This window comes from Epinephelus lanceolatus, chromosome 20, assembly GCF_041903045.1.
Source record: "Epinephelus lanceolatus isolate andai-2023 chromosome 20, ASM4190304v1, whole genome shotgun sequence".
NCBI classification, from domain to species: domain Eukaryota; kingdom Metazoa; phylum Chordata; class Actinopteri; order Perciformes; family Serranidae; genus Epinephelus; species Epinephelus lanceolatus.
Window position 1 is genome coordinate 9,074,470 of NC_135753.1, and position 19,525 is coordinate 9,093,994.

Sequence of the window (19,525 nt, forward strand, 5' to 3'; positions counted from 1 at the left end):
ATCAATGTTGAAATGTGCCTCTGACAATATTTTATTTATCTTTATTTTACTGGAAAACTTCCAAGTAACTAGACCAATTTACTGTAACTCACATTTAGTGTCAACAGCTATCGTACTGGGATACTTTAATTATTCTGAAGTGGCATTCATTCAATGATTACTGTGTTTTCCACTTATAGTAACAATGACAAACTGCTCATCTAGATCATCTAAAAAGGACTCTAACGATGAATTATCTGCCAGCGTGAAATGTCAGTTGGTGACTTAATGACATGCAGGTAGCTAACGTTTCTCCACAGTACAGTACAAATATGTTTTGTCTTTTTGTCAAACAGCCAAAACAATACAGAGTGGCATCTGTCTGTAACAAAAGCACCTTTAGCTGAGCGTGCAAAATTCTGTAATGCATCTTTACCTGATGAGTTTCATTTGTAGTTGTAGGCCTAGTTATAACCTGTTCAGAACCCAATTATGTTCCAAACACACACAAATAATACTGTAATGGTGTATTTCTACTCTAAATGAACTCATAAATCATTAGCAAAATATTTTTTTTGATGAGGATCCTTTGTGTTAATTTTTCCGTCCATTCCAATGGACGAAGAATCTGTATGCAGAAACCACATAACATTACAAATGACAAACAAAAAAACATGAGATTATTTCTTTTTCATCAATGGTTAATTCATATAAGTGATGCTTTAAAACACATGGCCTACAGAGACTGCTGGTATAAATGGGCTAGCAGGGCTAAGCCCTGCCTATCTTTTACAATAAAGATGAGAAAATTATTAAATTAAAGAAAATATTAGTTATTGAACCTTAGAACTGATTGTTTTTGGTGGAACCTATAGCAGCAGCAGCAGCACTAAAATAGTCACAAAAACGCAGGATTTATCTAAATGGGCTGATTTTTTACAGCCCATACTCCTAGAATCAGCTTCCAATCATTGTTGTCACATCGTGAGTGACAGGTGTGGTGACCAGCCTTTACTGTCCAGTTGGGCTAAATTAATTCAGCCCAGGCCACTGACTTTTGGCCAATGACAGTGCGTGGAAGTACAGTGTTACTGTTACTGTTACTGTAGTGGGAGAGTAAGCATTGAGTCTTGCGAAATGCGTTAGCATCATGCTGAACGAGGTGGATTATTTTAAATGCCGTCTATTGAGCGGGACCTCATCCAAAAATTAACTTAAATGACTTGGTGATTAACCTGTTTGCATCCCAGAAAGGCCGTTGATGTGAGCGTCTCTTCAAATAAGGTAGGCCCAAGTAGGGCTGGGCAGTACTCGCGGTGACGGTAACTTACCGCAGTAAACATGAACGGCAGAACGGGGCCCGGCGGCCGGCCTGCCTCACACACCTCCCTCGCTGCGTGATGGAGGTGGCCTGGCTGACTGCCCCAAACCCAGGCCCGTGGGAGAAGGGGGCCCGGGAGCCGCTGGCCCTCCCTCTTCCCTCTATTGTTTATACATACTATATAATGTTTTATACACAATAATAGCAACCGTTTTACTTCTGATGATAAGTATTTCCATCCTAGACTTGTATGGCTTTTTAAATTGATTTATTTAAGGTGTAAAAAAAAGAGAGAAGACGATACCCAGATATCATACCCTCACCGTATCCCCCCAAAATAATACCATGATATTGATTTTAGGCCATACCAGAGATATTGGATAAAGGAGATACCCCACTGTAGGCTTATCCAATGTTAAGAAAACTGTTACTCTTCCTGTCTCCTAAGTGGGCGTGGTTAGCTCTCCCTCCAATCAGAGCCTGTTCTCCCTCAAAGATCACGAGATCTCGCAAGAACTTGTTTTCTGAGACAGACAGGGCTCAAACAAAGTTAACTTTCTCTTGATCTGTGCGGATGAAAAATGCAGCTTTAGTGTCAGAATGTTGGTAAGATGTGTGGCTTGTGGAAAATGAACCCAATATTTACTTTAGTGACTATAGGGCGAAAGAATTGACCATAAATTGTGATCACGTTCATTTTCCTCATTGATGACAATATATTCAGAGCTGCTGCAAGTCTCCTACGGGGGCATGGCGCTGACGTCACTGAATCAGGAAGTGAGCTGAGTGGGGTATCTTGCTTTATCCAATAAAAAACCGCCCAGCGCTAGGCCCAAGCCCTAACCTCTTATTAAAGGAGCATTACTCCTCTCCTTTCTTTACCGTGTGTGTGTGTGTGTGTGTGTGTGTGTGTGTGTGTGTGTGTGTGTGAGCGAGCCAGCAAGCCAGCTTTTGGCATCAGAACATTTTTGTAGTTAGCCTAATTCTCTAGTTTTGTTGTAGTGCATTGTTGCTGTAACCTGGTACTGTATCTCGGTGTGATGTTACTGTTACTGCAGCTGAACTATTGATCAGTATAGGCCATAGGCCTAATGCGTTAGCCCTCCCACCCAATTTCACCACGAGCCGCTACTGATGGCCTACATATCTTGAGATCCACCATCAGATCCACCATCCATTTCAATAGACGGATTAAGTTTTAAATCTTTCATATGATATTTTGACATGTAAGTAATGTAACATGTCATGTTTACTTTGAGCACAGTTTAAACAAAATTTATATATGTTAACAGTAAATGGATTAGCATATGCCTTGTGCTTACTCCTTGCCTCACAGTTGGCTATGCTCATTAAAAAGGGGGCAGTCCACTTAAGATAATGTAGAATACTGTGATTGGCTTATAGGCATCCCGTCAAATAAGTTTGTGCATTTGGGTGGAGTCAGACGACAGTGATCATACTTTTAGACATCCTAGAAAAGTTATGCTACAGCTGATAAATAGGAGAATCCTGCTAATTGCACCCATCTATCCCTGGGATTTCACGACACTGGTTTTCAGAGGGGCTAAAGTAATGGGATATTTTCAAAGCATTTTCACATTGGCGCTCTCTGGCTCTAACGCTGTGCACATACGATTTAAAAACAAGATTGTTGTGTCTCCCTGCTGATGATGACTGGCCTTACAACTATTGATCAAATGTTCAATTCACTTTAGCGACTGAGCGATCAAAGTGCTCCTTTGTGAGTATTCATCCCTTGTCTACTCTTTTCAGAGCATGTCAGTTGTGTTGCAGACGTGCTCCATCCGCTTCTGTGGAATGAGGCCGACTGAGTGAAGCCGCGGTTCGAGTCAATTAACTCAATCACTGCTGTCTGGCTCTGGTTCAAAGTGGACAGAGGAGAGCCTGTCTGTAGTATGGGCGCAGTGCATCCAGGGATTAAATTGGGATTTTTTTTCTTTCGTTGTGGTTGAAGTTTGCTGCGCTGCCCATCCATGATCTTCTCTTTTGCATTCGTACGCTCGGCTCTGGCTCAAGCAGCAGATGACCTGCAGGCTGCTGAGCTCCCTATAGATCTATTAGTTTGCCCTGTTTGAAAGTTACTAGTTGAAATCTCTTTGAAACACCAACACTAAGGCACCCCCATGTACACAAAGTGGAGAGGACATGCAGAAACGCTGCTCCCCTACCAGGCCAGGAACATCCAGGCTTTGCATCTCTACAGGTTATACCTTTTATGTGTGTGCACGTAAGTGTGCAGGATGTATGCAACACTGACCTTCCCGATATAAAGTGGCTCCAGTCCGGTGTACTCCTCCAGGACAAAGAACTGGTTCCACACCCAGCCTCTCTTTACCCTCTGGAGCAATGCTGAGCTGCCTGTGTTTTCTTCCTCTGTGGGCTTACCCAGAAGGCTGTGGGGCAGAAGGGTCAAAATGCAGAGAGCCACAGGGAGCACGCTGCTGGCAACTGCTGGAAGATGCAATCGGTCTCCCATTGTGAAGAGCAGGGTAGTATTTGAGAAAACTTTTCCAATTTCTGCAGTTGTTCCCTGGCTCTCTCTGGCTACTGTTGGCGTCCTGGAACAGAAAAGAAGACAGATTAGCCTCAGATTTATTTCCTTTTGGACGCCGTCATCCTTTTGTCGTACACTGAGCTGCACTGTGGGACGCCTGCGGATGACACATATTCGCAGCTTTTTCTCCTGCTTTCCAGATTAGCCCTCTACTACTGAGTTTTTGTTGAGCTATAATGAGCCTTACCACAGTTGAATGAAGGGGACCTCTTATGCTGCTGAAGAGGCCACATGGAGGAGGCGAGGAGGTAATATCAGAGAAGGAGAAGGCGGGGACAATGGGTATACAACAAAACGTTCATGTCATGCTGCCGCTCACTATTACAGACCCCCTCACCATCAGAAAGTTATAAATATAAAGAACAGAAGAGTGGATGTCAAGGGTGTTCGGCAGGTTACGTGGTGTAATTATTTGTTGGTGAACAACAGCCGGGGGTGTTGTCGCCACCACTGGGTAGCCAGGCAACCACATGACAGCATAAACAAACAGGCAACCTGGTTTCAGAGAAATGACCATGACCTCTTCACACCGCATTATGTGATGGTAACACATAATGTGTTCAACTTAAGTGTCAGCACCAGGATAACAATGTAGATGAGAAATCAATAAGAATCCTTTATCATGGTGGACACAGGAGCGAGCAGGGGTTAAAGCTAATCGTCATGCCATCAGCACGTTATGTGGCATTTAGAGGTTGTGGTCATTTCAAGTATTTCTGTGACTTCAGGTAGCAATTGGGTTCACAATTGAGCTTTAGGCTGCGTCCACAACAAATCATGTGTTGCAGTGATTAGTTGCAAGGTTGTGTGGCGGTTCGGTAGTATCACTTAAATGGTCCATCTGTGGGGAGTCGAGGGTGGACACCAAATACAGAGAGCAAATCTCCCCATCTCAGTGAGTATTTGTCACCGCTATAAGTTTGTTCACTTTGACTTAAGAGATCTGTAGAATTCCTCTTGATTGTCATTACTGTATCTTTACTGCCACAAAAGACATGAGTGCATGCACATACAAGCAAATCAAGTGCTCTCCTTTGTCGGATAGTACACACAAGCTATAGACAGATTGGCCACTGCAGCATGACAGCAGGTTGTGTTTCTGCAAAAGTTTATTTTGTTTCAACTTTCTGCCACAGGCTGCTGCGTTTTTATTTTTGTTTTGGGGGGATGGGGGGCCTACGGACGCAGCCTAGAAGCACTACCCTCATTTAAATAAATGGGCGGACTAGCACCTGATTTGGTGTGAATACAGCCTTAAGGCCCTGACAAAGCAAGCTGATGGTTGGCTGTCAGTCAATGCTGAGCTTTTTTTTCAGCCAATTCAGCATATTGAATTGGCGGCAATGGCAGATCGGTGAATAACTTTACATTACAAACACTGCTACATGTAGCTACATGCTAATGTCAGGGACACATAATCTTGGTTGATTGTTTAATTCTCTTGGTTAACTTGTCCATGATCTTTGAATCATATTCTTGCTGGAACATGTCCAGTTGTGAGGATTTTGGTTTAGGAGCTTTTATTGGTGATTTTTAACAGAAGAACGTGCTGCTGTGCTTCATTATAATCATTGTCTGGCTGCAAGTGCCCTGCTACATGTAGCTACATGATAATGTGGGGGAAACATGTAAACTTAGTTGCTGACGTTTTTAATTTGTCCCAGATTTTGGAACATATTGGTTGGAACATGTCCATTTTTGAAGATTTTATTTTAGAAGCTTTCTTTTCTAATGATTTTGTTACTGATAAAAAGTTCCGAAATGCTGACCAATCACAGCAGATTGGGCTTTTCTAGAGGAAGCTTTAAGAGACAGTCACTAAAAGGGAGCATCTCAGACAGAGGGTGAATATATGTGTTCCATCACAGACAGTATAAGGAAAACAAAGAGTTTTTTGACCATTAAAGCATGTAAACATGTTCTGCTAGAAACCCAACATATAAATATAAACCTAAATGAGCATAAAAGGTCCTCTTTAAAACTTTGTAATGGAAACAGAACTAATTGGAGCCTGCAGGAGAAAACAGAAATGATTGCATGCTTCAAAACCACCAGCTTCAGTTGCTTTTTCCCTCCAGCTCGGGACAATCAGGCATTTCACATCAACAAAAAAAAAAAAAAAAAGTGAAACCACACTCTTCCCCTTCCTTCCTCCTCTTCCTGTCATGAGGAGAGGCGAGCTCCTTCACACCTCCTGGAAAAGGCCCGGGGGTGTGATGTTCTGAGATTGTAGTGTTTCTGTTAACACCCCTGCTCAGCTTTACTCACACCATGTTCTACAATATCCCCTCAGCACTGCACACCGCTCATTACAAGTGTACTGTGTTTTTTTTTCCCTATATCTCAGGTTTTGGAAGGCCCCTATGGTATTGCCTGGATGTTGGATTTTATGCCTCTAAATACTGTCTCCCGCTGCATTGCTCTTTTTGATACGAACATCACAGGAATCTTTAAGATCAGCTAGGTCAATTCCGTGAATTTCTGGCAGGAGATGTTTTTTAAGGTTACACATCGATCTGAGCTAATCAATACCTTTTCGCACCTACGCTGCCTCTTTCCATCTGCATCTTGTTTTTATGTATTAGGAGGACGGCCGCATCTGCCCGCTCTGCCTGCATTAACGAGCTTGGGGGGGAAAATAGGCGGATTGATGGTGAAAAGGCAGAAAGAGGACAGGGGAAGAAAGGGAAAGAAAAGCTAAGAGGCTGTTAGCAGGGGGAGGTGGAAAGTTTGGGGCTGAAAATAAAAAACAGCGGAAGAAAAAGAGACTGTTTGACTCATGGGCTGACTCCATTATGTTTTGTAAGAGAGAGTCCATTGTGCTGCTGCAGACTCTCTCTGAATCGCCAAACTCAGTTAATCATTGTTGAAGAGGCACAAAAGGCAAGGAAGGGTGGGGGGCGTGGCTGCATTGTCAGCAGGAGGCTGGGCCGAGTGTGTGCGTGCATGCATATGTGTGAGTGTGTTTCTCTGCCTCTTCTGCTGCTTGGCAGGACGGGTGACACTTGACCTCATTGCACCCCTCTTTTCTGACTATTCAAGCTGCCTGGTTGCCATTATGAAGTAAAATTAGCTCCCTGTTCTTTGCTCAAAACCCCCCGGCCTCAACCTCTCGGCTCCTCCCCTCAAAGGTCACAGCTTGCACCCGAGCATTTTGCTCCATTTTGTCGTCCCTAATGAGGTGACATGCGACGTGATTGTGCTGGCAAAACATTTCACACATCTCTCTTATGGCATTTCGCTTGTTTAATAGAAAAAAGGCAGCTGGCGTTTGCCACCCAAGCTGTGAATTGGAGGGATGGGAAGATGAAGGGATGAGGAGCGAGGTGGAGGGTGGAGAAGCAATCATATGACAAAGCTTAAGGCAAAGACTTGAGGTATTTTCCCACCAGGCTGAAACATTCTTCCCACTTGAAAACCTGCCTAGCATTCAAAAGAAAACAACACAATTTGTTTGTTAGTGTGCAACAGTAAAAGAGCAAATTAACGGCAAAAGTGGAAAAGCAACATCCGGTTTTTATGTTTGTTTTGAAAAGCAAGAAACCCCTGAAAGCAAAGGTGTTCGCTGAGAGGGAGGAAGAGATTGAGTGACAGTGGAGGAGACGGTGATTGTCAGGGGGAGCAGCTGGTGTGACAAAATGATGGGCCATATTGTTGTATCATCTTACTCCAAGTCCACCTGCTGCTCCATTAACTGCGATCTGACAAAGACAGACTACATCAAACTGCTCCTACAGCAGTGAGAGAGGTGAGCGTTTCCTTCCAACGGAGGAAAACAAACCCAGAAAGAACTCTTACAGTACGACTGACTGACCACCTCCAGGCAGAGGCAGCATGCATAATCTCACTAACTCCACCTGTTCAGATTAATGAGTCAATAATGCCCAAAATAACTAATAACTTTAGGAAACACTCATGATTTCTGTAAAAACTTAAAATCTAAAAGTTGGTATTTGATACTTTATGATCCAAATCATGTAATAATATCACCAGTTTTAGACTTCTGATTTTGGTTACATGTGTTCACAGAAAATCAATCACTGATGCATTTGAAACACTTGGCTTATTTTGCTAATTTAAAGGAATGCTCCTCTCCCCCAATGATTATTTATATATCAGTTACTCACCTTGTTTTACATTGAATCCAAAAGGAAAATCCACATGCCTCCACAGTGAACCAAGAATCCAAAAATGGAGAAAATTCTTGATGAATTGAAGTCATAGGGGTCCACGTTTAACAACAGCAAAACTATACCAAAACATCCTTCTCATAACTCGTGTAGTATAACCAAAGTCTCGGTATCCAGTACTTCCCAAACAGACAACCCCTTGAGACTTAGTCTGCATGGGTTGTGTGAGAGTTTGTCAACAGATGTTTTAAAGTTTTGCTGTTGTTAAAGCAACCCACTATGACTTCAATTCATTAAGGATTTTCTCTGTTTTTTGATTCTTTGTTGGCTGTAGGCATATGTGGAAAAACAAAGTTCACTGAAGAAATTCAGTGCAACACATAGTGACTCATTCATATACAAAAAATCATTTGGGGGGTGAAGTATTCCTTTAAACAAGTGTTATATAGGGAAGAAGTGGTAAGGCAACCGCAGCTATCATATTTATGAAACAAAATAAAAGACCGCAAAAATGCAGACTATTACCTATGGCTAAAAAAATTGGTCAATTAATAATAAATAATAAAAGGCAACTTTTTTTTAAAACCGATTATTCATTGAAGTCATTTTCAAGCAACAATGCCACATTACCTAACTTCTCAAATGTTAGGGTTTGCTTCTTTTCTCAGGTTTATGTGAGAGTATACTTTATATGTTTGGGTTTGGACAGTAAGTCAGACAAAAAAAAAACATGTCAATGACATTTTAAGGACCAAATGATTACTTGATTAAATAATCGTTCCAGTGCTAATGTTATCACAAACCTCACCCAGACCTTTCGGTCCGAGTCACTGAGTGAGGTTACCAGGGGCCAACTCAGTGTGTGGTACATTAGTATGGGTTCGCCCTGTTTAAGTGCTATGTGGAGCATTATTAAGTGTTAATTTCACAGTGGCCATGTCTGTGCTCCACTCACCTCGGCTCTAAAAGGAGGCCTCCCAGACTGTGGAAAAGGTCCTTAAAAACTGGGTGGACCCATGAAAAAGGGTTCCACCCACCCTGGCAGTGCAAAACGTCACGGCCAATTTGTTAACCACAATTGATTCTGCACGGTGGATGCCACGGCGAAGGCTCTGTATATCTGCGACCCGGGCGGGAGGCTGCATCGATGCTCTTTGACTTTGTTTTTTTTTAAGATGCAGAAGTGCCGGCATGAGAAAGTGTCTTTCAATAAGCCGAGTACAATAAGCTGAGCGGGCGCTGTTGCAAAAATGTAAAAGCGTTTTCTTAAATACAGCCGCTGAATCTAATTTCACTTCCCGGGCAAAGCTGAGCGTGACGAGCCACATTCCTCAACCAAGCGTAGTTTTTTAATTTCTGAATGTTTATTTACTTATTTGCACGTAATTAAAGTCTGCTGTAGCACCAACTTTTAATAAGCAGGCTGTCCCCGCAGTGTGGCCTCTGGTATGTTTGTGTATGTGTGTGTATAAAGACGGAATAAAATGACCAGGTCTTGTGGCGTCTAAAGCAAAGGGTCTATACCGTCACCGCCCGCAGCAGGGACCCAGTTTCCTCAGCAGGGAGAGATGGCAGCCTTCAAAGGCAGAGACAGGCTCAGGGAGGTGTGTATTCTGGCCAAACTCTCAAGATCACACAGTTGTTTGTGTGTGGGTATGAATATGAGTTCTCTGTGGATGCACAGCATGCTTATGTATGTGTGTGTCAGAGCTACCCTCTATTCGTCCTCATTCCTCTAACCCTGTCCCCCCCTCAGGACAGAGACGCTGACATGGGGCAGGCTTTGAACCTGCTTCTGTAGTACTCTCTAATTGTGGGGAGCTCCCCGGGCCTCGGCATGTACAGCTGTGTGCGCCGCCGCCACCTCTGTGCCGTGACGAGTGTCTCCCTCCCGGCGGCTCGTTTACTGTAAGGTGTTTTTAATTACTTGTCCCTTCTTCCACTCTTGATCCGGCTTTGTGCGCCTGGTGAGCCTCAGAAGTTTGCTCTGATACTCAGCTTCTGTAACCTCCTCTACTTTCTTGTCTGTCCTTTCCAACATCTGTGTTACATCTGTATCATTCAAACTCTGCACTTATTTTTAGTTTCCCTTAATCCTGTCTCTCTTCTCAGACCCTTTCTCTGTCCCCTCCCCGCCCCGGTGCACATTCAGTTCATTCATCACTGTGTGGAGGCCATAAAAAGAGCCTTGTCATTTATGAAGAAATTAAATCACACAAACTGGCATTCATCCCAGCCACTGGTGCATGGAGATGATGTCACCATGCATAAGCGTCATCCGGAAAAAAAGTTTGCAATCAGTGTCACTCTGCCGCAGATTAGACAGCAGTGTCTTGGGGACAGACCCTTTCAAATTAATATCGAACTCGTAATCTCTTTTGAATTTCGGGGGTTTCTGACTCTGAGGACAATGACAGTTTTCATCCACCACATGGCTGCAGCTGGAGAATCCTCCCCTCCATTAGAGCATTTCCTACGTTGGAATGTCATTTAAGATATCTCAACCAAGAGCACCATCGCAGAAACCTGAAAGGTGTTGTTAATATGGAGGCCGGCGCATAATGCTCATCTTTCAGAGGATCCTTCACCACCTCTTGCTGACACTGATAATGGCTGGAAAAGTCTTGCTGCCCCGGCGACAGTGCACATGCCAATCTAGTGTCTTATTTGTCGGCTGGAGCTTACAAGACAGGCGATAGCTTAATGGGTTTTATAGGAAAAAAAAATGAATCTGTTCTCATCTTGAGAAACTAGAACCTTGGCTCAGGCTGAGGGATGAGGTCTGAATGCCAAACAGAGGTCCGTAAAAAGCAGATAGGCATTCCTCTCCCTTCAGCATGACTTGTTTGAAGTAGCGACAGTGTAGACGTGCTGAGAATTGGAGCCACGCTTTGAGCCTGAGCTCGTGTTCACAAAAGTTTTTTAATGTGTCACAGAACCCCCTCCCGGCTGAGTCGAGGCTCTCCAAATATTCACCGTGACCTACTTTTGACAGCCAGATATGCAATGTATTTGTTCCTGTAAACATTGTTTATCAATTAACACACAGAGAGGGAAAAAAATGAACCATCGATTCAGTGCGGTAATGAAACGGTGCTCCCACCTCGTGTCTTATTCCTCCCAGCGCTCTCCATCTCCACTCGGAGAGTTTCAATGCTCAGTTACAGCTGACAAATCCCCAGTCACCTTTAAATCATCCTCACCATTCACTGTTTACAGCTTGAAAGTATTATTGGCATTTCTCATTGGCACTGTTGTGTTTCAAAACATGACCGGTGAAAGTCAAGGATTATTTTTCTCATGCAAAAAATTCCACGCCTTACCTTTTTCCTTTTCAACTTTATTCCTCTTTCTCAGTCCTTCTTCTGTGAAAAATGCTCGTTTTTCTTCTTCTCTTATCTCTTTGTTCTTCTTTTCCCTGCACGCTCCCTAAATTTCCCTTGTAAAAGTTGTGAAAGCTACTGCCTGCAGTGCATCAGTTTCCCTAAAGTCACCTTGAGTCCATGCTCTCGCTCACTGTCCTCTTTGTAAAGTTTCCCCTTTCTCCATCTATATATATGTATATATATATATATATATATATATATGTATGTTCTCTTGCTGCCACTACTCTGTCACCGCTGCTTTCTGCCTCTCATAGCTGTCTGCACACTCTCATCCTTGGTGTTGCCTATCTGGGGACCCAATCAGACTAAAGGACCAATTGTCCCTCACTTAACAATCAGTGGGACAGCCTCCTGCGACTCCAATGTAACCCAGCCATCTCCAAACTCAAGCATGGGTCAGAGCAAGAGACAGAAAGGAGGAGGAGAAAGAGGAAGAACAGGAGGGGAGAGGGAGTAGTTGGGGGGTAGATTGACAGCAGGATAGGGGTGAAATTACAGCGAGGGGGAGGTGAGGGGGTGGAAATCAAAGAGGTGGAGTGAAATCAGGCGAGCAAAGGGATGGAGGAATGAGAAGAGGGAGACATGAGGTGCTAGATAGTGAGCGGTGGAGGGAAATGCTCCCGGGAGCACCACAAAAGCATTTCATCTCAGGGTATTTGCAAGTGAAAAAAGTGACCAGCGTGGTGGGGAAGGACTCAGGAGTGTGTGTGTGGAGATTGCCGTGGGTGCAGGGTCCTTGGATCACTGACCAGCCGAGTAGAAAACGCAAAGAATGAGGAGGGGGGGGAGGGGGGGGGGGAAGAAATCACCTTCTCTCACACGGCAGCGAACCTGCCCTAATGCATTTTAATGAGTTGGTGTTGTACACAGCTGGATCTGTAGAGGGATTTATGGGCATAAAAGATGAAGCTTTAAACTGCATTATATTCCGCTGCTTGCCCAGTCAGAGTCAAAGCAATTAGTTTTCCAAATTGGCAAAAAGATCCTGAAAAATTAGGCGCACGCCAATACACACAAAAAGCGCAGCGGAAGATTAGTCATGGTCACGGAGATCTGATCCCTGTTTAGCACTGAGCGAGAAAATAGCAGTGTTTCATTTAAGCAATCATGGAATTAATGCAGCAAAAAGAGGTTTTCAGAGTTGAGTCTCTTGCATATTTCTCCTCATGAAGAGAAGGACTGGGAAAATGAAATCATATTGAAAATGTACTCAACCATGTTTAAACAGAAATGAGAATATATTACACAGAAACAAGAAGTGTTCTAGGCTGCTGCTCGGGCTCTTATTTGGTATTTTTTTATTATGTCTCTGAGCTGTTTTCATATTATATTTACAGACAAAATAAAGTGACGGAGCTCCAGATATCAGCTAAAAGTTTCCCCACTATTCATAGCCAATTGGAAGGACTTTGCTCTTTTTTTTCCTCCACTTGACAGCCCTTTGACTCTCCTTAATCTTCCTGACAGAGTAATTTGGTTTGTTGTCCAGCTCTAAAAATACAGATGAAGGCTGTTGTCACCTAGCGAGCCAGATGGTCAAAAGGTTGTACTTCTCCATTGGTTCAATATGTTTTTTCTTTCTCCCACTCTGTCCCTTTCAATATGTCTTCTTTCTCATTTGGCAGGTCATTCTTCTTCACCACTGGTCGCTCCCCCTCCCTTCCCCACTGCCCTCCCCATCCTCTTTGTCTCTTTGAAGACCTGACTGGTTAGCACCCCAGCCAATCTGTCAGCGAATGCTTGACTGGACCCCCAGAAAAAAGGCAGGGGGGTCCCTCTTTGTTGGGGCGGGCCACAGAGAGGGTGGCATTCAGGCCCATTGAACACCACCTTCCATCACTGTGGCAGAGCAGAGGATAATAATTGGCAGAACAAATTGAACCTATAGGGCTTATGGAAGGGCCTCTGTCTGTTTTAAAGTCTGTTACGGTGGTAGACGTCTGGAAAACAAGTCCCTCTGGGCCCCCTCACAAAGGCTCAGATCCGCCGTAGAAATAGATTGGATACAGTTATGTTCTGCATGTTGCCGGACTTTGGTTTTGAGATAATATGCAGGATGTTGTAGGGACACGGTGCTTTCATGCATCTGATCAGGTACGCCTACTCTTAAGGTTGAGGACTGTAGGCTTATAAAGACCATGACTTGTTCTGTCACCTCAGAGTACCTTTTACCAGCACGCACAACAGACTGTTCAGGTCTTTCATTAGTAGAGTAGATTTCATGGTTGTTAAAGTTACAAGTATCCTCTCAATTTGGTTACCACTCCATTAATCAGTCTTGCTTATTGGCCATTTCCCTCCCTTAAGCAGTCATTCGTGACTTATGTATCCTGATATGATTTTTGGTCGACACAAAGGCAGCATTACAGTTTCAAGTACACAGAGAATGGCAGTTGTGTTTATATAAAGACAATTTGTTGATTAAATGAGCAAACATTGCACAATCTGGTATCCAACATTTTTTCCACAATGAAAGCGAAAAGTCAATATACTGCCAACATGTATATCATTAGCTGTATAAAATTATGGATGTAGCTACTGTGAGACCACTCACTGCTTTGTTGACTCCTATTTTGAAGCCTTGAGTTCGGCATTGTGGCTGTTTTCATCTTGGATTTATGGAGCCAGAAGTGACCATATTTGGACAAGAGGGGTGGATCTGACTGTGGGCCAGATGACACGATCTTCCCACAGCCTGTCACTCAAAGTAGCCTTCTCTTAATTATAATAAAATGAACACTGGTGAGTTATATAGAAATTCAACCCTGTACAGTTGTAAAGTTGGGCATTGTAACACCATGTCCTAACTGGATGCGAGTGTCTGACTATTGCAATCAGATGCCCTTTGTCCACACTGAATCTGTTAAATATGGAACTCATCATCTCATGTAAACGGACCTGTTGTCTCAGAGTAACCACTTCAAAGGTGAGTGAGTACATACTGACTCATTGTTTATAATCACAACACTACTATCACACTACTATCTAACTTATAGATATCATTGTTGTAGCTTCCATTCTATAACACCATCTCCAGTATTTACCAGAATTGTTCAGCTTCCTGATGATCTCTGTCCAGCCAGATACCATCTCAATCAGATTTTAGTAGTGACATTAGGAGGTATCCTGTAGGTAACTCCTCATTTTAACCTTGTCAATCAGCCGTTCCTTTTCCGTTGTGGTGCTTTCAAAGCAAGCGACAAAAATAAAACAGAAATGGGGCATCCAATGTTGGTAACAATGGCGCGCCTCATCACTTGCAGGCAGTTATGACAGTCCACTATAGGAAACAGTGCAATCAAACTGATTAAGTCGCTGATGCTTGCTTGCGTTGCATCCAGTTCGGACATGCTGTAACGTGGAGGTCTGTAAAGATTGACTCACTTTTGGAGCCAGCCTCAAGTGGCCATTTGAGGAGCTGCAGTTTTAGGCAATTCTGTAATAGCTTCATATTTCAGTCCCGTAGGTTGCTGCGCGATAAAAACACCAGCATAATGTTTTCTTGTACACTCGGGCTTCTGCTAACAGGTTTTTTATTGTCTTGTTATCTTTTTGATTTACCATTTAGTTTATACGATTGAAAAATGCCAATTGCAATTTCCCGGAGATCACTAGATCACTAGATTACTAGCTTGCAAATGTTAGCTACCAGCCTGCTACATTCTCTATCAACCAGTGGATTCATTGACTAATTGTTTCAGCTTGACTGTATTGGACGAAACCTTAGGTTAAATGCCTACCATACTCCAGGGGCGGGCCAGCTGATACCAAAATATCAATACTTCAGATACTTGGTTTAACTTTGAAGACTAAATGTAGCATCAATAGGGTTGATACCAAAAGAGGGATGTGAGTCTCTTTTCTACGTTGTACCCATTCGTATTTTAAAAATAAAACTATCCCTGTAAAAAACATTCTGTTGTTGTGAACACATGTAGTAGGCCTACATGTACTCTTTGCTTCTCCACTGCTGGTGTTGTGTTGTGTGAACTCAAACAACATATGTGTAGCAAACATGCAGTGCAGCGCGTGCAAAAAAAAAACAGAGAGAAGCTGAAGCTGCAACAGAAAAGAAGAGAGGAGGAGGGAAATGTGTCAGCATCCAGACCCCCGACACAGAGACAGAGTTCACCGGCAGAGTCTGTTCAGAGAGGCTCAGGCAATAAATATCCAGGAAACTGTAGTGGAATTAATATTTTAGTCAAATCGGATCTTCAGGATTGGTTTATCTTAGTTTCAAACTGAAATTGGTCATCACTTACTTTTACTTTAGCAGACTGATTATTCACCTCATAAATCACTACACATTGCTCTCCCCAAAAGGAAAGTACATAAGCCATAATGAAAAAGTATCAGTATCTACGATTCTGGCCCCGTATTGCTTGGTATCAGATCAAACCAAATTTTGTGCTACTGCTCACCCCTACCACACATTAGCAGACTCAAAAGACCAAAGTCTGACACCCTTTCACGTCTTAAGACAAGCTGACAAGTTTTTCGTTACACACTGTAAGACTTTGCAAAGAGTGAGAATCTTGCAGGATCGCTATTTGCAAGACTACAACTAGATTCCTTTTGAGATTATTTCCCATCTTATTCCTAGTTTAAAATACTACACCAACTCCCGTTAAGATATACGACATATTAACAATTCCTTACCTGTCTGCAAAAACACAGAATTCTGCAAACACAAGATAAAAGGCATCTTATGTCAACAGGATTCTTGTCATTTCAGCATCAATATAATCCATTTAGATAAACTGTATTAGTGTACAAACCTTACATTTTGGATTTTGTTGCCTTAAAGGGATAGTGCACCCAAAAATGAAAAAAGGGGGTGCTGTAAGTCTCCATTAGGTGGAGTTGTGTTGCTACCTCTTCTCCCCTTGGATCCGCAAGTGATGTGAGGACTCTGAAACTTCACCTGAGCCTCCCTCGGCATATGGGTGAGTAGATAATTGCTGAATTTTCAGTTTTGGGTGCACTATCCCTTTAACCTGCTACCAGCCTCCGAGGTGAACGGATTCAAAAATTAAGATTTATCATTAAAATAAGAGCTGGTTGATGGAACTGATACATGACAATTTAACACTGACTCCGTGTTTCTCCTTCTTTTCCACAGAAAAATACCCCTTCTCCACCAAAATTAGCATGTGTTTGTGGGAGACCCTGCTAAAAATAAGATATAGACTCTTTCCCATCGCCAGTAGACCAGAGCTGTGTAAAACAGGTCAGTAAATGGTAGAAGGCAGCATAGAGGCCTGTGAAAACTACAGCGGTTACTTCTTCTTATATATTTCTTACTAATTCAGTCTCTCTTTCAAACTCAGTGCAGACTAATTTGGATCAGTGTTTGAGTGCTGCTTGCGCGGAGACTGACTGTTTTTCTTTGTGGTGGCTTGTTGTTGCATCTCGCCAATAAAGGAGCTAAAATTAGCGAGTTCACCCGGACTCTGTGTTTCCATCAATGCTCATCAGTGCCGGAGCCAATAAATACACGTGATTACTGCAGAGTCATTTGATCATGTTCCCATGTCATACAAAGCCAGATGTTAACGTGTGTTGGTAGGTTTTTTTGTGCAGTGGAAAAGGGGCTCAAGAGAACTGCGACTTTTTTACTTTCTACCTAATCTCTCAAGACAGATTCTGCAATTTACATTGTAGAATCTGTCGGCAGCCCTGTGTGAAAGATGACTACGGGGGGGGGGGGGGAGGGCGGAGCTTTGAGTTTGAATGATGCTGCGCTTTAGCCAATCACAATGGAGGGGGCGTGGCCGAGACGTACAGGTGTCCCCAGGAAATGTGTACCTACAGAAACAGCAAGCTCCGCGTCCATAGTGACTGCTCCACCCAAAACGCCGTCTCATCAACGTGAATTTTTTTTTCCAGCGGATGTCTTAGTTACAACATGATTGAGCAAACTGGAGTAGTTTCATGTCGTATCCGACAACGGGAGGCTTTTAACAGATGACGTCCTGATGTTAGCTTTGCTAACTGTCCCTGTCAGCTGCAGCCACTGATGCTTTCTAGACATTGTGATTTCCCATAACTGAATAAATACCACACATAGCAACACAAAACTGCTTTGCTAGCTCAATCATGTTGTAACTAAGACATCCGCTGGAAAAAATATTTTATTCACGGACTGTTTATTGAGTTATTAACGTTACCTTATTTCTATACAGTCTATGGTTATTACAGACACCGCTAACGGCTAACGTTAACAGCTAACGGTTAGCCCAGCTAATCTACGATAACCATGTTAATTACAAAACACACAGAAATAGTAACGTTTGTTCAATCATTGTGTTTATAGACTTAACAAACATCAGATTAGTCTACATGGTGATATAGTGACGTGAAAAATGAGATATATAGCTAAACTCTGCTGGTTTTCTACCCGAAGTATTTGTAAACAACACGGCGATTCCCTGGGGGCACCGCTGGAAGTTAAGGGCGTGAGCGATCACCGAGGCTCCTGCACTTTCGTTAGTCGAAAAACTCCGGGCTGTGCCTCCAGAGGTAAAGGAAGAATTTTTTTTTTCTTCTTTTTTTTTTACCGATGGATTTCCAGATTGCTTTCTACCTAGTTTGCTGCTTCCTATTTGGTGCTGGAGAGAGCAGCTCGACTGGTAGTTGAGGATGTCCACATCATTGAACTTCAGTATTTGCATGAGCCAAGACTAAAAACTTGATAATATCAGTCATGCTTGACCGAGCTTGACGACCACCTTGCACCAAACGATGGAGGTCACAGCTGCAAGCCAAAACTCTAGGAAAACTCTCAGGATTTTATTCCAACATTGGAAATTTGTCCACAACAGTGAAATAGCCTAAAAAGTGCTAGCCATTTTCAGTAGGACACTGTTTTGTCCTTTTTGCAGGCAGTTTGGCCAACAATTGCAAGTTAGCCTGTTAGCTTATGTATAATGTATAGTTTTTAAAGAGAAACAGACTTTGAGCGAAAGATTTTAGATACTGTAAGACAGCTTTAGTAGCACTTGTGTCTAGATGGCTGAGGGAGGCTATATTTGTTCAGTGACCACTGCATCTCACCCCTCCTGTCCTTGTCCCTTTTAATCCACAATATCTTTTTTATTTTTGCAAGCAGCAGAAACCTTTCCTGGTGGCTTCAAGAGCAGGGCACCTCTTACTCAAAACATGCTCCCACAGCTGTGACTAACACCAAAACACCAACTTCAGTACCACTGAAAAAGCCTTGGATTGGGTCGGTTGTGTCAACTACGTAGGCAGCCATTCCCTAGAGTTATGGGCGACATTTCAGATCCTCCACCAAGTAAACACTCCTGACCCTCTCTTCCAAGACTGAAAGTTAAATAAGGTCTTAAAAGTGGTGTGCTTCCAATAGACAATTAAAAATAATGGCAACACTTAGGTGCACTGGACTTGATGAAAAACCCAGCCCAGGAAGGTAATACCCTACTCATTGTCTGCCATTCTTTACCCTCACTTATCATGTAACAGCCTTCAGATGGAATAACCTAAACAAAATACAGCCAGTCTCATCCAGCGTATCACTTTGCCACCACAACCACCACTAGGGGAAAGCATGAAAGAGGGTTAGGTTTCTGAAGAACGAGATGAGAGAGCGCCAGAGAGAGGGAGCAAAGCCTCCATGTCATCTAAGATAAGAGGAGCAGCTCTCTTCCCTTCTGCCCGAGATTAAAAATGGCATGGAGCAGAACAAGCCCGAGTACAAAGAGCTCTTCTGTGTCTTTAGGGTGCGCAGTCAAGCCTTTTCATGTCTGATTTCAGCTACAGGTCGAAACAAAAGGAAATTAGACGTTGGGAAGTTATTGTGTCTTTGTTGGCAGGGGATGCACATGTGAAAGGAGCATTTGTATACACAAGCCAAGTTCACAACTGAAGCGGTAACCTTTACAGTAATTGGTGGAAAAGACAAAAATAAGATGTTTGGCCTTAATTGTGAGACATGAGAATTGGCACAGGGGTCGAAAGAGTGAACCGTGACATTAACTGCCTGCCTGGCATCATTTGGTTTCCTTGCTTTTGCGTGCTCTTGTCTCAGACAAGCTGTGTCTTTCAAGATCCCATTTTCCTGGTGACCTTTTCACCATTCCCCCCCCCCCCCCCCTTGTGTCTGCAGCTACGC

The 19,525-nt window shown here is 43.1% G+C and overlaps 1 protein-coding gene across 3 annotated transcripts in view; it reads right to left on the minus strand.

The window, feature by feature from the left end:
• The window catches only part of LOC117264920 (cadherin-20-like), a 121,116-nt gene that overhangs the window by 37,875 nt on the left and 63,716 nt on the right, over window positions 1-19,525 (minus strand). For 2 of the 3 annotated variants that reach the window (XM_033639241.2, XM_033639243.2), the window contains one exon: window positions 3,579-3,879. In XM_033639241.2, the coding sequence (XP_033495132.2) occupies window positions 3,579-3,797 (219 nt within the window). In that variant the 5' untranslated portion in view covers window positions 3,798-3,879. Of the gene's footprint in view, window positions 1-3,578; window positions 3,880-11,328; window positions 11,695-19,525 lie in introns of those variants that run through there. The other variant, XM_033639242.2, reaches the window with a different exon arrangement.